The following is a 21,508-nucleotide window of genomic DNA, read 5'->3' on the forward strand; positions in this document are numbered from 1 at the left end:
TTCAAAAAACTGGTTCTTTGGCTTTTTAATCATAAATACAATACAAACTCAAGGTTACAGCATCTTGCAAGCATTCCACAGGAACACGAAGTAAAAATTCCACCCATCTAACCTCCCAGTCTCACTCTGGAGGTAGCTGCTGTCAGATTGTCCTTAGAGCATCACCGGATCGAGCGTGTCCTGCAGCTTTTGGCGTGACTCAGCCACCCTCCCCACCAGTACCCACAGGCTCACTCTTGGTGAACTCTCCGCTTCCTTGCTCCAAGTACTGGTCACCTCCTCCACACGACCATTTGAGATGCCAGACCGTGACCAGGGTCCTCCGCTCCCCACGGCTGCATCCTCCAGCCAGCACAGCAATGGCACCAGAGATGGGGACCCCGTATTTGATAAGTGAGCATGAAGGAAGAAAAGGGCCCCCAGGCCCACGCGTGGGTCAGCAGATGAGCCAGAGGGCCTGGACGTAAGGCCTGGACCCCCAGCCCAGACAGAAAGGGAGGGCCAGCAGGCCGGCCCAGGTTTCCCTTTCTGGGCAGCTGCCGCCCCATCATATCTGGGCCTGAGGGACAGCCACACCTGGTGCTTCAGGGACCTCGGCACTAGAGGTTCACTGCTGCTGCAGACTGGCCTGCCCCGCTCCCCCAGCTGTAGACACAGCCCAGGAGCGACAACAGGCACGGTGGCCTGCAACCCAGTGCTGGGCTGGCCCGGGCTTCAGCTGTCCCCAGCAGCTCCGTGCAGGGGCCGGCACCTGGCTCCCCCCGCCCTCAGGTCCGAGAGCTGGGCTTGACGTGGGGCATCTTGGCCAGAGCTTTCCTCTTCTCCACATCTTGCCGGATTTCCTGTGGGAAAGCAGCTATGTTCTCCCGGACACAAGGGAGGCAAAATCTCTTGGAGTAGAACAAACTGCATTCCTGAAGAAGAAAAAAGCAAGGGGACTGAGTACCACGGGACTGGGAGCAGCTTCTCCCAGAGGCCGGCCCCCCAGGATGCAGAAACAGAGGCAGCAGGGGGTGCAGGGCCTGGCAGGCCGCCTAGAGGACCCTCAGCTTTGCCAACGGGAAAATGAAGTTGGTGAAGCACTGCGAGCAGGGATGGGGTGGGGGTGAGAAGTGGGGATGACAGTAAGACTGACAACATACACGGAGATTAGGAGGGGGCATGTGGGGACAGGGAGACTTGGGGTGGGGTAATACAGACCATTACTGACAAGGCCCGAGCCGAGGTCACAGCCAATGTGACCTCACACAACAGGTGTGAGCAGGGCCGGGTGGGTGGCTGTGGTAGGACTGGGCAGTGTGGTGGGCTGAGGGCCTGCTGAAGAGGAGAGGGAAGCAGAAGGCAGCTCAGAGGAGGGAGTGAGAGCCTGGCTGGGGCCTGTGGACACCTAGAGACTGAGTGCTAGCTGTCAGCTGACTCTCAACCAAAACCAAACCCAGTGCCGTCAAGTTGATTCCGACTCACAGCGACCCTATAGGACAGAGTAGAACTGCCCCATAGAGTTTCCAAGGAGCACCTGGCAGATTTGAACTGCTGACCTTTTGGTTAGCGGCCATAGCACTTAACCACTATGCCACCAGGGTTTCCCTGGCTCTCAAAGAGGGCAGGATTCCAGCAGGCAGAGGGATAGCTTGAGACAGGCCAAGTTCCCAGGGAGGCTGAGTCTTGGCTGAAGAGGCACCACCTCCACGGCCCAGTAAACACACTCAGGAGGCCTCCCCCTGCTGCCTGCTGCTGGAGGCTGAGGTGTGTAAAGGCTGCAATGAGTGCAGCTGTCCTAAAGGGCACAAGGCCCCATCACGGGGGCAAATGCCAAAGAAGGGAGCCATGACCCAGGCCCTGCAAAAGAGTCAGAAGCCTGAGATCCCTGCCTCTCACGATGATCACAGCAGGGTGCACAGGGACAGTCCAATGGTTCACAGGACACCATGGACCAGTGGACATGTCCAACTGGGTCCTTTAATACTGGACCCGAGCCCCAACTTGGCACATGGCCCCATTGCAGGACGATGTTCCCTGGCCCCTTTGCACCTGGGCATGGCCACTTGACTGCGTCCTGGTCGGGGCGGGGGTGGGAGGTGTCACTGGGAGCTGTATCACTTCCTGGTCATCCCTTCAAAGGTACAGGCATAAGCTCCCCCGCCCCTTCCCACTGGGTGGGAGTCAGGACAGCCACAGTGGACCCAAAGTGGATGACCCCCCCTGGCCCTGGGCCACCTGCTTCTGCACTCTTACACAGAAGAAAAGTAGGTAAATGCACGTTTGTCTTACTGAGGCCACTGTGTTTTAGAGGTCTCTCTGTTCTAACAGCTGAGAATGCACCTCGGCTGATACAAGGCCGCACCTCCTTCATTCCTGGAAAGGAACCATCCCATGGGGACGGGCCGGGTAGCAGCTGACTAATCAGAAGAAACTGGGGGTCTGCAAGCTGCGTGGGGACCTCCCCCAGTTCCAAAGGGTGGCATTCCAGGCTGTTTGCCACCTGGCCCATCCCACCCTCCCAGTCTTCTTTCCCAGAGTCTTCCTTCCCTCCCCGGGCCCTCCATGCTCCTCAGACACTCCCAATGCCACCTCTGCCCACACTGTGGCTTCCTCCCACCCAGCCCCAGCCTGACCTTTGAAGATGGAGTCTGACCTCGAAATGTGGTCTGTGACTCAGCTCCCCTTGTTAGCCCTGTACCCCAAAGGCAGAATGCAGGGGTGCTCATCCCAACCCAGAGTCACTCAGGTCACTGCCATGCCCATCGGCTAGCTGCTGCACCCCTTCCCAGCTGCAGGTTTTCAAACAGGCTCAGTTAACCAGGTGAACTTGGCCCACTCAGCCTCCCTGAACCTTAGTTTCCTCGTCTCTAAAATGAGTGCAGCGCTGCTTCCCCTGACTAGGTTTGGGGAAGGACTGAGGAAGCCTCACCCGGCACACAACAAAGGCTTGAGGAAAGAGACGTCCTTCCTCTGGGAGATCCCTCCAAGGAACAGCCACAAGAGACAGTCCCACCCAGCATGAGAGGGTGCTGGCACGTATGTGCATTACTGGTGGGAGGGGTCTCCAAGAAACAATTTCCCAGCATTCCTCAGGCCACACCAAGACCCTCTAACTGACCCTAGGCTGCCCCCTCCCATGCCCCAAGCCCTCTGGGTTGCAGGGCCCCATCTATAATGGGGTGGGCCAGCTGGCCCCTAAGAGCCTTGACCGCCTGCCCCACCTGGTGTCTGGAAGGCTCCAAGGGTGACCACAGGGAGGAAAGGCCGACGTACACTCCACCCCAGCAAGGCTCTGGTCCCTGGGCCACACATCCTCTCCCATGGCCACATGTTGGGGGTCCAGTCCCAGCCCCGGCCACTAACTCACCGGGCCCACGCACACCAGCCTGCTGCACACACTGCATCGCGAGCCAAGGACCAGGAATTTGTCCCTGTCTGCAGTGAAGGGGTCCTTCAGGATGTAGCTCTCCTCCAGCAGGCTGCAGAAAAGGACAACAGCAGTCAGAATGGCCTGGGCACACACTCGTCAGGGTGGGGGCTGCTTCACCCAGGCCACAGAGTAAGGTAAGAACAGAAAGCCCAAGAATTGGGGCCATGGTGGAGGTAACCATGCCTCCTCAGCCTAAGGGCTGGCGTGCCATGATTCCCCAGATCCCAGCCTGTTCACTGGAGAGGGGTGGGGAGAGCAGGGCTCCCTCCAAGATTCCCAAATGCTCCCCTGCACCCCTAGCAAACGGTACCTACTCCCAAGCTGCCTGCTTCCACCCAGGGGGACCCAAAGCCTCTATCCACCCCACAGCCCCCAGAGGCAATGTCCTCACATCGAACATCAGACGAGACCGACAGGGTCATGTGATGACGCCCCAGGTTCCTGATCAGCAGAGGAACCCGCCAGAACAAAGGAGCCTTGTCCCTGTCACTGTGTCCCCCAGTAAGTGGTGCATCAGTCAGCTTTCCCCCCCTCCACAATGTCCAGGAACAAGCCCAGGACCCACTGGGGTCAAGGCAGACTCTTGGTAGCCCTGGGCCTCAGGAAGTGCACTGCTGTCAGCCAAGGCTGCACCTGCTGCAGGAAGATAGGCTTCCTGCTGAAAGCATCTCCACAGGAGCCAGCGGGGAGCAGGGGGTGCTGAGAGCATCTCCACAGGAGCCAGCGGGGGTGGGTGCTGAGAGCATCTCCATAGGAGCCAGCTGGGGGGGTGGTGCTGAGAGCATCTCCACAGGATACAGTTGCGGGGGGGGGTGCTGAGAGCATCTCCACAGGAGCCAGCGGGGGGGCAGTGCTGACAGCATCTCCACAGGAGCCAGCGGGGGTGGGGGGGTGCTGAGAGCATCTCCATAGGAGCCAGTGGGGGCGGGGGTGCTGAGAGCATCTCCACAGGAGGCAGCGGGGGGGGGGTGCTGAGAGCATCTCCACAGGATACAGTTGCGGGGGGGGGGTGCTGAGAGCATCTCCACAGGAGCCAGTGGGGGTGCAGTGCTGACAGCATCTCCACAGGAGCCAGCGCAGGGGGCGGGGGGGGGAGGTGCTGAAAGCGTCTTCTTCACAGGAGCGGGGAGGGGTGGGGGGGCAGTGCTGCAAGTGCTGAGAGCATCTCCATAGGAGCCAGCACGGTGGGGGGGGGGGCAGTGCTGAAAGCATCTTCACAGGAGCCAGTAGGCGGGGGGAGGGGGTGCTAACAGCATCTCCATAGGAGCCAGTGGCGGCGGGGGGCGGGGAGGGGGGGACACACAAGAAGGGCGTAGCCTCAAATGAGGCAGCCAGCTACCAAGGGTCCTTTCATTCTCAGCTGCTGGGCTGTTTCAGCCTGGGCTATGAGTGGGTGTTGAACTCTGGGCTGGAGGGGAGGGGCCTGGAGATTCTGGAAGAGCTCAGGTCACATCTGCAGGGCCTGGGCAGGGACAGGCCTACAGCACAACACCATGTGGCAGCTGGCCCAGCCAGCCGCTTGGGGCAGGCACTTCCCGGGCCACAGGCCCAGAGAGTATGTACTCACACGACAGACCGGGTGTCGGGGGGCTTCTGTCCCACGTAGCTGTATGGAGCTGACAGAGCACAGAGCTGGCACTCAAACATGCCCTGGGGACGGCGCTCTGCTTCAGACGCCATCTGCAAGATGAAGAGACAGGGCCTTGAAAATTTTCTCGTCGTCTTTGGTTTTCAGCAGTGTGAATATACACTTAGGTTTTTGTCTGTTTTTAACCTGCTGTGAGTCAGAATCAACTCCACAGCAACAGGTTTGGCTTTTTTGGTGCTTCTTTGAATGAAGTCTTTGATCTGGGGTTTGATATCTAATTATCTGTAGAAAATTTTTGGTCATTATCACTTCAAATACTTCTGCCCTATTCTCTCTTCTTCTGAGATTCCAACTGCAGATACAGTGAAAGCTGTGAGAGCTTGAACTCCACGGGACTGCCCTGTTCTGAGTTTTCCGCCTTTGACAGGGTGCAGTCTTACCACTTTTCTATTACCCTCTGTTAGTGAAAAATATTTGAGTTTTCCCTCTCTGACAGGTTTCTGCCTTACACAGGTTCTGGCTTTTGCAGGCTTTACTGTATTTGATATTGACCATCTGATACTGTCCCAAGTCCTTGAATGCTCTGTTCTGCTTTTTCCCTCACTCTTTTTCTGTTGTTAGGTACCATTGTTTTGGTTCCGACTCAGAGACCCTATGTACACTGCCCAGTTGTGGAGCAGCCTCACAATTGTTACGTGTTAGCCCATTGTTGCAGCCACTGTGTCAATCCATCTCATTGAGGGTCTTCCAATTTTTTGCTGACCCTCTGCTTTTTTTGTTGTTTGCTCAAATGGAATTACCTAATTTCTATTGAATTATCTTCATGTTCATTTTTTTTCCTCAGCTATGTCGTATCAACTCATGTACCCTTTAAAGGCATTCTTCATCTCTTTATTTCATGCATTTCCCTTTGACCATTTCCTCCTCTGCTGAAATTTCCCATTTACGCACGTCAGACACCTTTTTCACTACAACCTTTAATTATTATGTTTATTTTAAATTCAGTCTCATGGTTCTAATATCTGGGTCACATCTAATTCTGGTTCTGTAGGTTGTTCTGAGCCTTGACAGTGCAGTTTATTTTTGTCTCAATTTTGGTTGAAACCTGGACATTGTAAACAGTAGAGACCAAGGTAAGTAGTATTTTCACCTGAAAATGGGCATTCTTTTTTCCCCGCTGGGCCTTTAGGATGGAATATTGAGTCAATCTAGTAAGGAGCTGAAGTGGGTTTGGGTTATGTAGTTGCCATTGTTTTCCTCAGGGCATCACTGGCTTCAAATTTCTCTAGCTTTACCTTGTCCTTGGGGTTAGAATTCATTCCGATGGAGGGTTTCTCTCCATGCATATTCCGCTGAGAGCTTTAGGCCTTTCTCTGCCTGTGCCTCAGACAGGGTCTGTCTTGACCCTCCCCAGTGGTAGACTTCAGTTGCTTGTTACTCAGTCCCTGCCTGCCTGGTGGTGGTGGGTTTCCTGTGGTCCTGACCCAGCTTCAGTCTTAGACTGGCCACAGTACCTGGGTGCTGGGGTGAAGTCTTCTCAGGAATCCTGCACCCTCCCCAGCAGTTGGTGACCTCTAGTAATCTGTTCCCAGGACAATTCCTGCCCCCTCCCCAGGGGTAGAGGGTATTTCTCCATTTCTCTATCCCTAGCTGCAACAGGACTTCACCTATGCCCGATGGGTGACAGGGTTTGTTGTCCATCCCCCAGTGGTTTAACGCTTTTGTTCCATAAAGGAGAAAGACCCAGGCAGGGGAGAAAGATCCAGGAAGGATCCAACCGGAGCAGCAGCCATCTTCCTTCTCCAGGCCTGCACCAATGGGACTTTTCCAGTCTCCTGCCCTGACCCCACTCTTTCCCAAGAGTATCCAGTGAAGGTTTGTGGAGAAGAGCCTGCAGGTGGGTGCAAGCTCCCTTTGTGTCTGTGGCTCCCAAAGTTTCTATACTCTCACACTAGCCCACTCACTATACAGCATTTCCTTAAAAAAATTTAGCTGAATTTGTATCTGCTTGTACAGAGAGGCCTCTCCCACTTTGTCTCAGAGGCACCCATCTTTCCCTACATTTCTAGCTAACTGGTTGCCCTGTTAAGGAGCCCTTGGGGGTGCAGTAGTTAAGCACTTCTCTGCAAACCAACTTGAACCCAACCAGATGTGCTGTGGGAAAACCTGTAAAGCTTACAACACAGGAAACCCTACGGGGCAGCTCTACTCTGTCCCATAGCGACACTATGAGTTGGAATCCATTCAGTTGCAATGGGTGTGGTTTTTTGGGTTGCCCTATAACCTCAGCTATCTAATGGGTTCAACAAAAGTTATGATTTTCTAGACTGTCCATCTTTTTCTTTGCCTAATATACCACAGACTGCCAGAAGAACAAATCTGTCTTAGGAGAAGTACCGCCAGAATGCTCCTTAAAAGCGAGGATGGTGAGACTTCGTCTCACGTACTTTGTACATGTTATCAGGAGGGTCCAGTCCTTGGAGAAGGACATCATGCTTGGTTGAGGGTCAGTGAAAAAGAATAAGACCCTCCACACGATGGATTGACACAGTAGCTGCAACAATGGACTCAAACATAACAACAATTGAGAGGATGGTGCAGGACTGGGCAGTGCTTCCTTCGTTGCACATGGGGACGCTATGAATCCAGAACGATTCCAGGGCACCTAACAACAACAAATGGAATTTCTACTCATTTTTCAAAGTTCTAATCAGCTGGTCCCTAACTCTCCAGTGTGATCTCTCCGGTCTTCTGAATCTGACAGTGTGATGTATGTTACTCGGTATGAACTTTGCACCCACGTGCAAACCTGGGAAGCACAGATCCCGGAATGTCATGCCATCGCACCCGGGCTAAAAAGAAAAAACTTCTATTTTACTGTGGATGTGTGTGAACCTAATTCCGCTCGGCACGTCTACATGGGAGCTACCTAGGTCCTTCCCATGGCGGCTGGGCGTTTTAGCAGGCAGGCGGGTTCCGGGTGTTCGCGGGCATCGGCTGCCTTCTGCACACGTGTTCCCTCACCTGGAGCCCGCTGCCCTCCCGCCCGCGCCCGGAAGCTCCAGAGAGCCCGCCATCCGCGACGCGGCTTCCCCGCGTCCCCCGTCCCTCCCACATCCCCGCGAGCAGCCGCTCCGACCCCTAAGCCTCAGTCCCTGACGTTCAGGGCCCCGCCACGCCCATTAACGAGCGGAGGTCGGCACCGGGGAGAAGGAGGCGCTCGGAGGCGCCGCGGGAGCCCGCACAGCCTCCACCGCCACACACACTCACCTCCGCGCGCGGCTCCGCGCCCTACGGCGCGTGCGCGCCACCACCCGCCGGCCCCGCCCCCTGACGGCTGAGCCCGAACGCACGCGCAGCCGGGCGAGGGGCGGAGTTTCGTCACCCGCTCCGACTCTCTGAAGAACCAGGCCCCGAGCGAACGCGCGGAACGGATCAGGGCGGAACCTCGTCGCTGAACCACGCCTTGAGGACAAGGCCTCGGGCGCACGCGCGGAGCGGGGCGGGCCTTCTCGCTGGCTCCGCCCCTTGACCGTGTCCTGGGCGGACGCGGGAGTGGCGCGGGGCGGGGCTTTATTGCCGGCTCCGCCCGCTGGTGTCCTTTCCGCCTTCCCGGGGCTCCGCGCTTTGTCTGCCGGGAAAGCCGAGGGCAGAGCTGAGGTATCAGCAACCGGCCAGAGTCGGGACTGAAGGAAGGCGGTGTCCGAGCTGCTCCTGGCAAGCACACGGCCGTGCTTCCTGTTGTGGCCGCTCCGAGGCTCCCTTCCTTTCCCACGGGGCTCCTCAGAGCGGAGGTTGCCGGCGCGAGGCCCCCGGCGAAGCGACGGGCACAGGCCGGACCGCGTCTGCTCCCCGCGCCTCTCCCTGAGAGCGCGCCTGCGGAGCCGAAGCGTCTTAGTTCTCGCCTGCTGCCGCTCTCCCCGGTAACAACGCGAGCCCGGCGAGGCGTGACTAGCCAGCCAGCTGCTGGCTTTGAGGAGGACGCCCTCCGCCTCGGCCTGCCCCTGGCCTCCCGTCGGGACAAAGGAGCAATTTGCCACACGTTTACTCTTTCTTAGCCTGAAGGCCAGCGCTGAGGAGACTGTGCCTGAGGAAACTGCGCTCCAGTCAGACGCTGAGGAGCCAGGGTGGGCCGGCCTCCCCGGGACCCCCCACCAGGGGAGCTGGGAAACCCAACCAAGACCTCCCAACACTCGCTGACGCTGAGTGGCCGGGGGTGAGTCCCTGTCCTGGCAGATACGCCCTCTCCGCGCCCCAGCTTCTCGGCGTCCTCTCAGGAGGAGACGATGGACAGTGTGCAGGTGCTGGCAGAGCACAGAGTCGTGCTGCCAACATGGCGCAAGGCAAGATTCTGAGGGGCGAACATTGGATGGCGCATACTCGCTGAGAAACGGCTGCCCGCTTGATGGGGCCCTCGCCTTCCTCTGGCTCTAGACTTTGAGGCAGGGGCTACTTGGATGTATGGACCACACACAGCAACCACTGCAAGGCTCACAGAAGAAACCTCACATTTAATGCTCATCAAGCTTAACATTGTCTGGACATAAATGACCACGCTTCTGAGTGACAGTATAGCAGCTGGGGTACCCGATGTTGCTCTTAAGCGATAAACTACATTTTTGTTATCATTCCTAAATAATGTCATGACCATGTGCCCACATCTTGAATGTATGTACGGCTATAGTCAACATACGTAACACGTACAGTATGTCGGTGTGAACCCACACATATCTCTTTGCTGTTTGACAAAAGCATGTGCCTCTGTCAGAAAATACTAGGTTTTACATCTTTAACTTGTAGTAGCCTTGAGTGGATGGGAAGCTTCAGATTTCTGACCCCCATCTCCCATTCCCAGGCAAGAGGGTAAATACTGGGAACTGCCCATAGACCCCTCCAGTCCTGGGTCAGCTGGAATGTGTGTGGAGGGGAATGGGGAGAAGACTCAACAGCCCTGGTCTGCAAAGAAAACTTCAAGCAAGGCTGAGGAGTCTGGGGCTCAGTTGTGAAGCAGCAGGCATGGATTCCAGCCTGGGATGAGCACAGAAGCAGCAGGAGAATGCTTTGCCAGGGCTGGACCTCTTCAGCCCCTCCCCCAAATCTAGTTCTCAAAACTAGTGGCTCTAAACTGCTACAGGTTCCAAAGAAATAAGGGTTGCCTCTCTACCAGGAGTTACGCAATGCCCTGATAAAGGGAATTCAGTTCCGAAATCAAATGCCCTGATCCTCCTCTCCCCCAGGCCCTACGTTACATTCCAACGCACTTTCACGTTCCTGAGGACAGAGGCCAAGAGTGGGGATATTCTGAAATGTAAGAAGTGTGCATTGTGGAGGACACAGGTGGAAAGCAGGACTTGGCCACTAAACATGCCTTAATCCCACAAATTGAGCATTGAGGGGAAATCTTCCTTGTGGCTCTTGAAATTGTCATTGATCAAACAACGAGGTAAACCATTTTCTTCCCATTAATGTTTCTGGTCTTCAGCCCCAGATATCGGCAGTTGTTCTTCTCTGGCTGTCCATAGAGCATATCGATGACGAACTCGGGTTCATCTTTGGCCCTGGATCGGAAGGTCAGAAAGCTGAACACCACTCTTAGCTGCCGACACAAATACGTCATTGCTTCTGCTTCATCTGATGGCTCCTCGTACACAGGCTGCTTCATCTCCTCATAGGCAGAAAGAATCACTGCCTGAAACAAGTTGATCAAGATGCAGATCATGATCAGCATAAAAGACGAGAGGAATAGGACCCCAAGAACCCTGTTACTGGAAAATTCAGTATTCTGAAAAGCTGAGACACAATAAGAGAATACTGTCTGCGTAGCGTGAATCAAGTTACTGTAGTTCCATTCATGCTGGCCGAATACCAGGTAGCCAAAAGCCATGTATACAAAGAAATAAATGGACACCACAAAGGCCATGTGGCAGATGCCGGGAAGAGCGATTTGGATGGCCCTCTGAGCCAGTCGCACATCATAGAAGACTCTGGAATACCTAAGGGTTTTCAGAATTGTCAAAAATAACAGAAAAGCTAAAATTATCTTCATGAGGTGATCCACTCGAGAAACCGCATGAAATGGAATGAAATCCATAGGGTTCGACAAGTAAAACTGAATGATGTCAGTGGTCAAGAGGTGTTTCCTGAAAAAGAGCACAATCAGAACAGTAAATATGCATTTTAGAGCAAAGTTGAGTAAATTATACACACTTCTCAAGTAGGATGCTCTTTCTTGCATAATGATATAGCCTTCATCAACAATATAGGCTAAAAAAAAAATCAAAATGGCCAGGTACAAGTAGATTTCTGCTGATGTGTTCCTGTTGAAGTCAGAAACTGAAAAAGAGTGCACAGATACAGTCGAGTTTACAACTCCTAATTGAGAAACCTCAAATATGACAGAAATGCTACAGAACAGATTCACATCTGGGTTAAAAGTTGTAAGTTCCAAAATCACAGCCCACGTCTTCTCATCAAGCCAATTATTTCCTTGGAGTTCCCTGAGCCTCAATGTGGAATTAAACTGCTGCTGTTCTGGAAAAAAATAGAATACGTAGCCTCCTGATCCATAAGTATGTAACAGCCCGTAGGAATAATATGCCCATTTCTTTTCTGGTGGCTTATAAGTAAACCCATTGGGATTCTTGCTGATAGCCTGCTCATCAACATCATTCCAAAAGCTGGAATAGTTTTTTGTGTCTTCTGGGTGGATGCCATACTTGGGATGACAATGAATTTCCCTCTTAATGATATTTAGGACAAGGGTTTTGTCAGGCAGACACTTTTTTTCACTGGGTTTTGCTCGTACTTGCCGCATCAGTGGAAGGCCAAGGATTTTAGATGAACTATCGAAAAGAAATGTTGGATTCAGGTCATTGTGGAACAAAGGCAACAACACCTTGTTTATCCACCTGTAGATGTGTTCCAGTTTAGTGACCGTGGCAAGGTCCGTGGAGAAATAATCCCTAATAAACTGGTTATAGTAAAAGCTATCGGTGTGGTGCAGGAGTGCAATGAGGACGAGCAGAAGGGCTAGAAAGATAAAGTGCGTTAGAATGTAGCTGAGGAAGAGAAGTGCTCTTTTCTTGATCCTCTTCTTCCTTTGGAATATTCTAATTTCATCCTCCGTGAGGGGCTGGTACATTCTGGTGCCCCGGATGTGGTTGATGTGGAGATGCTGCTTGTGCTTTTCAGCTGGATTCTTCCTCAGCCCGTGAATCTTGATCTCTGTGTAACGATATTTGATTGTCCACGGAAGGTTTTTACAGTACTTGGGCTTACTTGTTCTAAAACCTGACAAGAGTATAATTTTAGATGTCTGCACCAGAAAAATTGACTGAAAGAATGAACAAAAAGATGTGAAGAGCCATTGTATTGACAGGTCATAGCCATAAGTCAGTCCATAAAATACAATAAAGAATGATGATATGCTACAAATGGCAAAAACCAAGAACCATGCTACATAAACACACCACCAAGGCAGAAGGATCCTGGCCTTAGGTTTTTGTTGGGAAGGGGGCTCTTTAGAAAGAAAATCTTGATTGTCTTTTTTGTTGTCCTTGTTGTTATTGTTGGAATTTGTACTTCTGTGCATCTGTGGGGCCTCAGCCTCTGCCTTCTCAAGCTGGCTCTGGGTTTTGATGGTACCCTGTCTAGAAGCCTTAGAAAGTTCAGGATTGCCCCTAGATGTAAGCTTTTCAGCCTCCCTGGTCTGTAGCTTAGTGGTTTCATAAGCATACCACTTTGCCAAACGGTTGTCCCAGAATCCACTTTCTTCTGACATCACAGGATGATGCTTTCGAGGCAACACCTCATCTAGGTTCACGTGAGTAGGTTTCTTCTGGGAATACGTGAACAAAAAAATTAGCAATAATTGCACGGGCACTGTAATTAAGGCACTTTCAATTCCTATCATCATTAATCTTAGGTAGTATAACCTTTTTGACACAGTTTCTTGTCTATTGGCATTAAAGAACATAATATTACAAAGAAGAGAGCTCAACAACACAGCTAAACAACAAGACAATTTTTGTAGCCTGTTAACTGGTTTAGCAATGACGCCAGCAAAAACAGAGAACCACATGTGACTTCTCCCTAGCTCATAAGTCGTATTTATAAAGAAAAAGTCCATCCTGTTTAGAGGCTCATCTGAGTGGGTGACCTGGAATTTCCTGTCCAAAGAGGTGTCAACAGAAAGCCATTTCCGGCACATGAACAGCCAAATGGATCTGGTGAACAGATTTTCCACTTTGATTCGACTCAAATACCAACTGGGCTTTTTTCCCTCATTGTTGTGCCACACCCGAATGGAGTGGATGTCCCCCAAGTCACTTTTTGTCGTTAGGAGGAAAGTATTGATGCTTCCTCGGTAGAGAGTTGTATAATATGGATGGCTTAAACAATGCACATCACTGTTACCCTCTGTTCCCATAAGCTGGACAAAGACATCGGCCCTGGTTCCAGACCCCCAACGGCTTCCTGTAAAAATAGTGACCAGGTAGCATATGTTATCATAAGGGTCATTATCAGGTAGAACTATCACACGATGCCTAAGAAACTGCTCTGTTTCATCCCTGTGCAAGGCCCAGAAAGCCAGGACTGTGTACATGACCATAATGAAAAGCACAGTGAAGAGGGTCACTGGGTTTTGGTAGATGTTCCTGATGCCCGCTAGCTGTAGATCTACAGGGTTAGGGACCACGATCACCTTGGCCATCACATAGCGGGTATGCAACTGAACGCTGGTCAGGTTTAAAATGGAGCTCAGCTGCCGCCTGGCCCTCACTTTGTTCCTGCAGATACAGTGCACTTTGTGCCAGCTAGTCTTCTCACCTAGAATGCAATTATCTTCTCTCCAATCACTCTGGATCCCGTACATGTCCAAGCAGTGAACGCTGAAAAGAGAAATTCTCACTAGCTTGTCATTTGGCGTCAAAACAAAACGAGGGGCCTGCAGAACCACGGATATGGCATACTTGGACGAGCGTCTGCGCCGAGCTATCACCTGCAGCAGGGACTGGGGAAGGCAAACCACACGGGCCTCCTTCACTGAACAGGCCGGGTCAAAGAGGCCACTCTGGCTGGCAGTAGGAGGCGTGTCATGGGGCACAAGGAAGGTGGCCACCAGAGCAGTGGGGGTGATCTGACTGCCCGCATACACCAACAGCTTGAACAGCACAGTCACATTGGTCACAATGTGGACCAACAGCTCCTTGACTACTCTGCTGTCCACTTCAAAGCGAAATCCCCCTGTTGTCTTTTTCAAGGACTCGTCAACCTCATCATGCTCACCATTGGGCCCTACTGTGAGACTAAAAGCAGTAGAGGTCAAGTTTTTTCTGATGAGGTACACTTCCACTACATCAGGTATGACCTCAAGCACATCACCATTAGCTTTGGCTCCTGTCATTCTAAACCCAACCACCTCTGTTGAAATGTTCCCCCCATAATTTAACCAAGGAAAGGGGTCATCTGCAAACTCACAAAACATCGTAGAAATTGGAGCATTTGGAGGCAAATCAGGACCACTGCTCTCATTTAGGATTGGATAAAAACAATTTCGGCAATGTTGCTCTTGGGCGAAGACCTTGGTAACATCCCACTTCTCAATTTTCTTTACATACATGTTCAAGTTGGAAGTCCTCAGTACAGTGGTTTCACCCCCCGGCACTTTACTAGCCAATATTGTGTCTGCTAGAGATTCTACTACATAGAAAGGATCTTGAACGATTTGGTGAGAAGCAATCTGCTTAAGGATATTAGACAAAATAGTAAATATTCCAGTACTCACAATTTCTATTTGTTCAGAACGGAAGTGTGTCTCTTTTTGTCGATAAGCTTGTAGTGCTTGATTTGCTTGCCATATCCTCACGGTGGCAAGTTTTTGATCAACTTGGGTGAATTCAGACTCTTTCTGGGCTAATTCAGTTATAATCGTGACTACCTGGCTAATCTCCACCAAAGTGGTCATAGGAAGAAGGAAGGACTGATTGACAAGGTGTTTTCGGATATTAGTTTTGACATCGAGGAGGGTTAAGTCAGTTTTCATGCTATTCAAAACGGAAGCTACTATATATAGTAAGTAACCTGCAGATAAAAAATCCTGCTTCTGAAGCAAAGTAGATAGTGATGAACTTGGTCCCATGGTGGCATTGACTAACTGATGCAGCACAGTCCTCGGTGAGTTCTCATCAGTAGGAGCCCGCACAGTGGCGTACAAAGTCACCTGCGAAAAAGCTCCCAGAGAGTCATAAACCTGAACATAGAGCTTCACGGCATAATGATTAGCCAACACACCAACTGGGAGAAAGAAAGGGGGTGCTCTAGACTGGGTCCCCAAGTATGGGATGGCCCCCAAGGTGTTCTCTTTTAAAGAACTTATTTCACAAATACTGTGCAAATTGGAAACTATTATTTTATATGTAAGAGGGATATCCTTATCCTTAAAATTACTGCACCCAAGGTCAAATTTAGTAACAAATGCAATCCCTGTCACGGGGTTAAGTTTGCATTCTCCGATTTGAGGGGCATGGTTAATAACAAAGCCATGCCTAAAGACCAAGATCACGCCACCCCAAGTTGCTATGTATAGAGAAATCCAGTATCTCGCTTCCAAAAACTGCTGAAAGGCAAAAGCCTTCATAGACAAATAAGCACCATTTCTCCCTGTTGCAGTTTGCCCTGTCCAATCAAATGGCATCTCACGAGCTATAGGTGACAAAACCGACCACTTATAGAAGATGCGGCTTATGGCGCAATTTGTGCAATTTAAAAACAAAGAAAATCGATCTGATATGATTAAAATTCTACCACAATTTTCAATACATGAAATGCTTGCTTTAGGCGTTAGTCCTTGGAGCACATGCACCCTTTTATCAGAAAATGCTGTTCTGTCACTTTTCTGTATCACCATTCTGAAAAAATACACACGGTTACCTTTAAGTGTTTCTGGTACAAGTGTTAGTACAGGGCCAGAGGCCCATGTCCAGCGCAGGTCCGTCTGCCCTGGGTGACAAATTTGGCTACTTGACACTGTGATTTCATCTCCCTGGTAGTTTCCTGGATTTGTGGTACAGTACCAAAAAAATTTGAGTCCCTCTGATGGGTTGTCTGCATCTGGATCGGAAGACATTGTACCATTCAGAACCAGCCCATCTGTGAAATTCATTGTTATTCTGTAATCCCCAGGAATAATGGCCTTCAGGTGACTTCTAACAACCTCGACATAGATGTAATCTGAGTCTTTCACCAAAGGCATTGCTGGCTCCGATGTGGTGATGCTCACGATGAAATTAACCACATACACCCCCCAAGTTAAAGAAGACTTCGGAATGTGGAGAGATGATGAATTCACCCTTGTCTGGAGTTGTGGTACTTCCAAAGGCTTAGTCCAGTCGGGCACATGCAACGCAGAAGGCACTGAAAAGATCTCCCAATACTGAGTAATGGACAGGGCGGACGGGCAGTCGACCTCCACGGTGGCGTTAATGGTAGCTTCAGTCTTCAAGGTCAGCCGCACCGGGGAAGGAGTTTCGTTTCTGTTGACCTTTACCTGGTTGATAAGACAAGGTTTCATCTGACAGGACACCGAGGACTCGATGGCATTGGGAGTGAACGAGTTGACAGCCTCTAGAGCCACGGGCTTGGGGCCGTCCGTGGGACACCTGGTTTCGGCCACGAAGCCCGCGTGGGGCTGGGGGTCGGCGGGCCGGACCGAGCGGGAGGAGACGCGGGGTCCCGCCCAGGCGTTGCGGGGGCGCCGCGCCTCCCCGGGCCCGAGCAGCCGCAGGCGGAAGGTCCACCGCAGATGGCGCAGCGGGCGCGGCAGCGGCGCCGACCACAGCAGGGAGAGCCGGCCGCCGGGCGCCGCCAGGCGCAGGTCCAGGTCGGTGGGCGCCGCGGGGCCGCCGCGGGCGCTGAGGAGGACCCGGACGCCGAGACAGTACCAGCGCGGCGCCACCCCCGCGCCCCGGGCCCGGGCCCAGTAGAGGCTGCGGCTGCCGCTGAGGAAGACGCCGCCTGCCGGAGCCGCGCGGGGCCACAGGCGGAGACGGGCCCGGCCGCCGCGCACCCCGAGGCCCGGGACGGCCCGGAGGAAGCGCGGCTCGGCGGCCTCGGCCCGCGCGGGGACGCCGGGCGGGACCCCCGACGGTGGGACGGGGGCCTGGGCCCCGCGAGGAGCCGAGGGCGGCGGGAGGCGGCCCAGGCCCAGGCCCAGGCCCAGGCCCAGGAGGAGGAGCGCGGGCCCCGGCCGCATGGCGCCGCCCGCCGGGAGCCTGGAGGGCGCCGAGGAGGCCGCGGGCCCAGCTCAACGGCCGCGGGGGTCGCGAGGGCCTCTAGAACGACCGCGACAGCGTTGTCCGGGGGCCTAGCGGGAGTCGCGGGGACAGGGAGGCCACTGGGACGGCAGGGTGGTGGGGCCCGCAGGGCTCGGGAGAGCAGCCAGGACGGTGGAGATGGGGTGGCAGGGGCAGCAGGTGGCGCCGAGGCTGCTCTTCCCCTCCCCCTCCCACGAGTGTAGGCCCCGAGCAGGGGGTGCTAAGTGGGAAGACTGTGGCTCAGCTTTCTGACCCCCGACAGGGCTCGGTAGCGGGATCCCACTCCCTCAGGAAAGCCTATGAACAAAGTAGGGGAACACAGAAGACACTGTGAGCTCACCCTGCACCCAGAGAGGCCTGCCTTTGGGCTTTTTACGCGCGTTTACTTTGCTCTTCTTTTTCTAGTTTCTTAAGGTGAAACCTTAGGTTTTGATTTTAGATATTTATTCTTTTCTAATGTAATCATTTAAAACGGTTTAAGTTTCCCACTGAGCACTTTTTAACTGCATCCTGCATAAAATCGGTCATTATTCACTGATTCCTTTCTTGTGAATTAGCCTGCTTACTAGATTGTTTGTGACTCTGGAGAGCTTTTCTAATCATTCCTCAGTACATGCAGGGCAGGGAAAATTCGAGTCACGCTAGGCACGTGTTCCCAGCTGAGGTTAAACAAGGTGACGCTCTGCCTCCTTGTTTCAGCTCTCACACTGCAATCAAGCGTCCTTTTCACAGTCTATTGGGTGCCACATTTCCCCCCATCTTTGTGCTTTTTGTTAATGATTTCTCTGTTTAAAATGGCAACTAAACATAGTACTGAAATGCTGTCTAATGTTCCTAAGTGCAAAAAGTGATAAATATGTTAGATAAGCCTCCGTCAGGCATGAGTTAACAGTACTGTTGGCTGTGAGTTTGATGTTAATGGATCAACAATATATATTAAATGCACGCAAGACAAGATTATGTATTTCCCCTAGAAGCAACTGCTCAGTATTCCCTAATTCAGTGTTTGTGGTGACTTTGTAAAATATAACTATCTGGGCACAAACATGGATACTTATTAAACACCTCACAGAATTGGTTTACAGAACCTGAGGGCTTAGGACCATAGTTGCGTGGGATAACTCAGTCAGTTGGCTTTAATAGAGTATGTAAAGGTTATGTTCTACATCCTAGGTTGGTGAGTCTCATCTGAGGTCTTAAAAGCTTGTGAGGGCCATCTAAGATATAACTATCGGTCTCTACACATCCGGAGTAAAAGAGAATGAAGGAAACCAAAGGCTCAGGGAGGACAATAGTCCACAGGACTAATAGTCTACACGAACTACTACCTCATCTACCCTGAGACCAGACGAACTGAAGAGTGCCCAGCTACCACTACTGACTGTTCTGATCTGCAACACAGTAGATGGATCCTGACAGAATGGGAGCAAAATGTGGAACAGAACTCAAATTCTTAAGAAGTCCACACTTACTGGACCAGTTGACGCTGGAGGACTCCCCGAGACTATCACCCTGAGATACTCTTTACACCTTAAGCCAAAACTATTCCATGAGGTAATCATTTAGCTAAATAACAGATTGGCTCATAAAATAAACTGTATCACTCATGAGTACTCTGGTCCTTTAAAAAATCATCTATATGAAGCCAGTGGTCAACAGTTACTCTAAAGCAAAGATGAGAAGGCAAGGGAGCAGGGAAACTAGATTACTGGAAACAGAACAACCAGAAGGGAAATAATGAGAAAGTTGACACACTGTATAAAATGTAGCCAGTGACACTGAACAAACTGTAGAAATTGTTAAATGGTGTCTTAGGCTGGGTTCTCTAGAGAAACAAAACTAGTGAAACATCTAGAGAGAGAGAGAGATTTATATCAAGGAAATGGCTCACACAGTTGTAGACGCTGGAAAGTTCCAAGTCCATGGGTCAGGCTGGAGGATTCTCCTGACTCACGTATTTTCAAGGGCTGGTGAGCCCAGGATTGGCAGGTCACACAACAGGGCCCTGGCTCACAGGCTGCAGAGTCTGACAAATCCCAAGATCGGAGGTAAGCTGCTACCTCAAGTCCCAAGACTGGAGGTCAAATAACAGGAGCCAGCTTCAGGATCCAGAGCAAGTGAAAGCCCAAAGAGCCTTGCCAGAAAGGCCACCTATATTGTATGCAGGATAAAGTGCCAAGAAAAGTCTCTTTCAACTGATTTGCTATGCACAGCAGATCCCATCATGGAGGTGATCATATTATATCAGATCTCATCATGGAAGTGATTACATCATCATGCCACTGCCAAACTACACCAAAGCTGCCAAACCACTGAGAGTCATAGCCCAGCCAAGTTAACACACAGCTGTAACCATCACAGTCCACCCCTTGTCAACCTGACACCTGGACACATCTCTTAAACCATACATAATCCCTGACTAAAGTCATATACTTGCACCTAACAGGATACAACTAATGCGCATACAACCAAGGAAGCACTAACTCTGTTTACTTCTTATATTTTATAAGAGAACAAAAATATTTGATGCACACATACAAGGAAGAACTACCCATAACAGTTACAGTCCTCCTTACTGCAACCGGTCTTTACTGGTATTAAGAACTACCTTCTTCCACCACCCATTCCATATTCCTTTGCCCTCAGCAAGCACCTCAGCTGCTCATGGTTCTTTGCTAATGGGGTGACGCCAAACCTTCATTCCTGAAGAATCTGGGCCACTAATAGTCATGTCGGAATTGGGTTGCAGTAGTTTTCCATTAACTTTAGTCACACGGCATGGGTGATTATAGTGCTGCTGTAACAGAAATACCACAAGTGGATGGCTTTAAGAAAGAGAAATTTATTCTCAGTCTAGAAGGCTAGAAGTCTGAATTCAGGGTACCAGCTCCAGGGGAAGGCTTTCTCTCTGTGTCGGTTCTGGGGGAAAGTCCTTTTCATCAATCTTCTCCTGATTTAGGAGCTTCTCCCAGGGTCCAGAGGATGTGCTCCCCTCCTGGTTCTTCATTCTAGGTGGCATGAGGTCCACTTGTCTCTTTGCTCACTTCTCTCTTATATCTCAAAAGAGATTGACTCAAGACACAACCTAATCATGTAGATTGAGTCCTGCCTCATTAACATAATTGCCTCAAATCCTACCTTATTAACATCATGTGCCATTGTTAGGTGCCATCGAGTTGGTTCCAATTCACAGGAACCCTGTGTACAACAGAACAAAGCACTGCCCAGTCCTGGCCATCCTCCTGATCATTGTTATGCTTGAGCCCATTATTGCAGCCACTGAGTCAATCCCTCTGGTTGAGAGCCTTCCTCTTTTCTGTTGAACCTCTACTTTATCAAGCATGATGTCCTCCTCCAGGGACTGGTCCCTCCTGATAACATATCCAAAGTATGTGAGACGAAGTCTCGCCATCTTCGCTTCTAAGGAGCATTCTGGCTAAACTTCTTCCAAGACAGATTTGTTCATTCTTCCGGCAGTCCATGGTATATTCGACATTCTTCGTCAACACCATAACTCACACGCATCAATTCTTCTTCCATCTTTGTTATTCATTGTCCAGCTTTTTCATGCATATGAGGCGACTGAAAACCCCATGGCTTGGGTCAGGTGCAGCTTAGACCTTAAAGTGACGTCTTTGCATTTAATACCTTAAAGAGGTCTTTTGCAGCAGATCTGCCCAATGCAGTGCATCTTTCGATTTCTTGAATTCTGCTTCCATGGGTCTTGATTGTGGATCCAAGTAAAATGAAATCTTTGACAACTTCAATCTTTTCTACGTTGAACATGATGTTGCTTTTTAGGCTGGTTATGAATATTTTGCTTTTCTTTACCTTGAAGTGTAATCCATACTGAAAGCTGTAGTCTTTGATCTTCCTCAGTAAGTACTTCAAGTCTTTTTCACTTTCAGCAAGGAAGGTCATGTTGTCTATGTAACACAGGGTGTTAATAAGTCTCCCTCAAATCTTGACGCCCTGTTCTTCTTCATATAGTCCAGCTTCTTAGATTATTTGCTCAGCATACAGATTGAATACATATGGTGAAAGAATACAACTCTGACACTCACCTTTCTTTATTTTAAACCACGCAGTATCCCCTTGTTCTGTTCCCACGAATGTCTGTTGGTCTATGTACAGGTTCCTCATGAGCACATTTAAGTGCCCTGGAATTCCCATTCTTCGCAATGTTATCCATAA

General features: G+C 51.1%; 2 protein-coding genes across 2 annotated transcripts; both read right to left on the reverse strand.

Annotated features, from left to right (window-relative positions):
- Positions 1-8,729, reverse strand: CDPF1 (cysteine rich DPF motif domain containing 1). The gene is made up of 4 exons (XM_049884667.1): positions 8,271-8,729; positions 4,980-5,092; positions 3,350-3,461; positions 1-914 (listed from the first exon to the last, which is right to left on the reverse strand). The coding sequence occupies exons 2-4, from the start codon at positions 5,090-5,092 to the stop codon at positions 768-770; spliced, it is 372 nt and encodes a 123-aa protein (XP_049740624.1). The 5' UTR covers positions 8,271-8,729; the 3' UTR covers positions 1-767.
- A 1,428-nt stretch (positions 8,730-10,157) lies between these two features.
- On the reverse strand, positions 10,158-17,437 carry PKDREJ (polycystin family receptor for egg jelly). Its single transcript, XM_049884663.1, has one exon. The coding sequence runs from the start codon at positions 17,251-17,253 to the stop codon at positions 10,432-10,434; it is 6,822 nt and encodes a 2,273-aa protein (XP_049740620.1). The 5' UTR covers positions 17,254-17,437; the 3' UTR covers positions 10,158-10,431.
- Positions 17,438-21,508: the final 4,071 nt, after the last annotated feature.

Source organism: Elephas maximus, chromosome 4, assembly GCF_024166365.1.
Source record: "Elephas maximus indicus isolate mEleMax1 chromosome 4, mEleMax1 primary haplotype, whole genome shotgun sequence".
Classification (NCBI taxonomy): domain Eukaryota; kingdom Metazoa; phylum Chordata; class Mammalia; order Proboscidea; family Elephantidae; genus Elephas; species Elephas maximus.